Raw genomic sequence first — 2,976 nt, 5'->3', positions numbered from 1 at the left:
GCACTGTCGCAGTCAACAGAAAATTATTAATCTTTTAGTTGAACTAATGTATACACAATCTAACATAATCAAATTAACGGCATATGAAAAATCTGTATAAACATAACTGAGAAGTAACCAGATTAAACTTATATTAACCACAAATTGTAATAATCTTTTAGTTAGTATAACTGTTATCGTAATTGTTAATCTCATGGTTTTCAATAAAATTATTTCTATTTTTATTCTATTTCTAAGTATTCAAACATAATGTTTTTTTCTAAAATAAAGTATCACAAAGTAATCCATGTTGTATTTCTTTTTATCTTCCACTCAAATAATACATTGATATTTAATGAGCCGAAAACACGTGCCACATTGTTTTTTCTCTCCCCATTTCAACACGTCTCATACGTTTATCTCAGAACTAATTACGAAATGTCTCAAGTTACTAATAATAATGAAAGCAGAATAGATTTGGAAGATATTCTCGATAAGTTCAGTGTATACAGTTGTTATTTTATGAAGATCGCGTTTTTGATGTGTCTTATTTTCTTATCTAATAATATCTATTCGTGTAATTATATTTTTGCAACCGAAAAAACTTCTTACAGGTAACTTTGTTTCACTCAACTTTGTATTTAGTTTTTACGAAACAATTGTAAAGAAATAAAATTAAATTGGAGAAGAAATAAATTTATAGTATTTGAAGTTTGTTTGTAACACTCAATTTCATCATACTTTATATTTACATAATTTTATTACATAGATATTTTAAACTGGCCAATTTTATTGTTTTTGTATTTTATTGCCTTTAAACACAAAAACCACAATTTGTTACAATTAGGTAACCTTTTATATCGAATTATTGCTACTCTAAATTTACTACTATTCTAAATATTTGTTGCTTCCTAGTTTTTTTATACACAAAAGTTAAAAATAATAATGCATGTAACCAAATTACAGGCATATTTAATTTACATTTGTTAACTTAACTCCAAGGTTCCTCGAACTTGAAACAAAAGAATATTTTACATACTTCTGCAGATAAAGTAACTTCTTTATAATGTTAATTTTTATGACACTTTAAAAGTATAAATGACTTAACACCAAAAGCAATAAAGGTTTACTTAGTATAGATACCAGCATTCGATTTCATTTCAATATTAAAACATCTTACTAATATTATAAATGCGAAATTTTAGATGGATGGATGTTTGTTGGCGTTTGTAGCCTAAACGGATGAACGGATCTCCATGAAATTTGGCACAGGTTTAGAGCATAGTCTGGAAAAACACATAGGCCACTTTTTATCCCTGGAATAGTTACGGTTCCCGTGGGATTCATTGATTTAGTTTTTTAATGTTCACTTGATCATTGTGCAACGGTTCAACATATTGAAATTTGGCACAGATATAAAATAAAGTCTGGAGTACACATGAGATAAACTTCATCCCAGAGAAATGTCCGGTTCCTGAGGGATACGTAGCTTTTTGTAATTGATATAGTTCGTATGTTTTCTTATACCACGCGGACGAAGTCGCGGACACCAGCTCGTACAAAAATAAAAAAAAAAACGCATGTCTTAATAACACTATTACATTTTTTAGATGCAAAGTTCAAGCAATAAATAATTCTGATACAAACGATTGTCGAGAATGGATATATGATAATCCTCACACATTCGTAGCTGAAGTAAGTAACAAATACGAATAGTAACAAAATATACTATGCGAGCACAATAATGTGATACGTGTTTCTGTTTTCAGTTCCAGTTGGCAAATCAGGAATGGAAAAGGACCCTTGTTGGGACCACGCATTGCTTTGGCTATATGGTCGGACTGTTGATTGTTGGCCCACTTTCCGACAGGTAGATTTGTTTATTTATTATCCTAGGATATTTTAGGATAGAATCTGAACCATTAGGTTTAGTAAAATCTGCTCATTCTAGTCAAACTAGACCAAGATATAATCTATAGCTGTTGCTCGCGGCTTCGCCCGCGTGAATTTGAAATAATAAAAAACATAGCCTTATCACTCACTGATACGTATTTTTTTAATAGTGAAAGAATATTTGAAATAGGCCCATTAGTTTTTGGGTTATTTCAATACATACAAAAATACAAATCTTCCTCTTTATAACATTGATATAGATTATGAGATGGACTGGTCAGATGAGAACGTCTCCTTGCAGTGTGCAAAGAAAGCAGGCTACAGAGAAGAGTGGCTGTGACTTGTTAAGGTCACCGATACCACAACGACTCTGTAAAGATACAAATATTACGATGGGATGACAGCAAAGACTGCGTATAGTTAACTACACCATTGTAAAACTTGATTATTATTTACAGATTAGGTAGAAAAAACGCTATAGTAGTTACAGCTGTTCTTGGAGGAGTGCTAGGTGTGGCGAGAAGTTTCTCTCCCTGGTATTGGTTGTATATTGCTCTGGAATTCCTAGAAGCTGCTATAGGAGATCCAGGTTCACCAGCTTATATCTTAAGTAAGTTACATTGTTTATCAAACAACTCATCTTACTTTACACACTGAACATTGTTCAAGTTCAGTAAAGGTCATAAGTATTATAAGTGTGTTACGCCTTTTTCCACTGTTACATAGAATTAAATGGTGGCTTCTTGGTCAAAGTCGCCCAAGGACTAGTTTGTCTTGTAAACTATTATTAAATTAAGTTTGTCTCAAACTGAAGCCATAAATCTGACGGTTTCAATTTTTTGTCTGACAGATATGCATGACAATTTTGTTCTTTAGTTACAGAATTGGTGTCAAAAAAGTACAGAATCGTATTCATAATGATCAGTACGTTCGGTTGCGTTCTTGGTGGATTCGTTACCGCCTTGGTGGCGTGGCTTGTACCGTACTGGAGATATTTCTTAAGAGTAGTCTACACACCGGCACTTCTCTTCTTCTTCTATAAATACCTTTTATGTGAAAGTCCTCGATGGTTATTAATCAAAGGAAAAAAGGAAGAAGCTATTG

At 32.2% G+C, this 2,976-nt stretch overlaps 1 protein-coding gene across 1 annotated transcript; it reads left to right on the top strand.

The window, feature by feature from the left end:
* The first annotated feature begins 417 nt into the window (after positions 1-417).
* On the top strand, positions 418-2,673 carry LOC106105647 (organic cation/carnitine transporter 4-like). The gene is made up of 4 exons (XM_013286071.1): positions 418-476; positions 1,590-1,674; positions 1,749-1,849; positions 2,331-2,673. Exons 1-4 carry the CDS (start codon positions 418-420, stop codon positions 2,527-2,529), a joined length of 444 nt encoding a protein of 147 aa, XP_013141525.1. The 3' UTR covers positions 2,530-2,673.
* The last annotated feature ends 303 nt before the right edge of the window (positions 2,674-2,976 follow it).

Source organism: Papilio polytes, unplaced genomic scaffold, assembly GCF_000836215.1.
Source record: "Papilio polytes unplaced genomic scaffold, Ppol_1.0 DF822733.1, whole genome shotgun sequence".
NCBI lineage: Eukaryota > Metazoa > Arthropoda > Insecta > Lepidoptera > Papilionidae > Papilio > Papilio polytes.
This window is presented reverse-complemented; position numbering and strand designations above follow the sequence as displayed.

Excerpts from the sequence above, each read along its gene's own strand:
- LOC106105647 (XM_013286071.1), top strand. The coding sequence starts at position 418 with ATGTCTCAAGTTACTAATAATAATGAAAGCAGAATAGATTTGGAAGAT. Across the intron at positions 477-1,589 it reads TTGGAAGATATTCTCGATAA|ATGCAAAGTTCAAGCAATAA; the intron begins GTTCAGTGTATA and ends TACATTTTTTAG. Across the intron at positions 1,850-2,330 it reads GTTGGCCCACTTTCCGACAG|ATTAGGTAGAAAAAACGCTA; the intron begins GTAGATTTGTTT and ends TATTATTTACAG.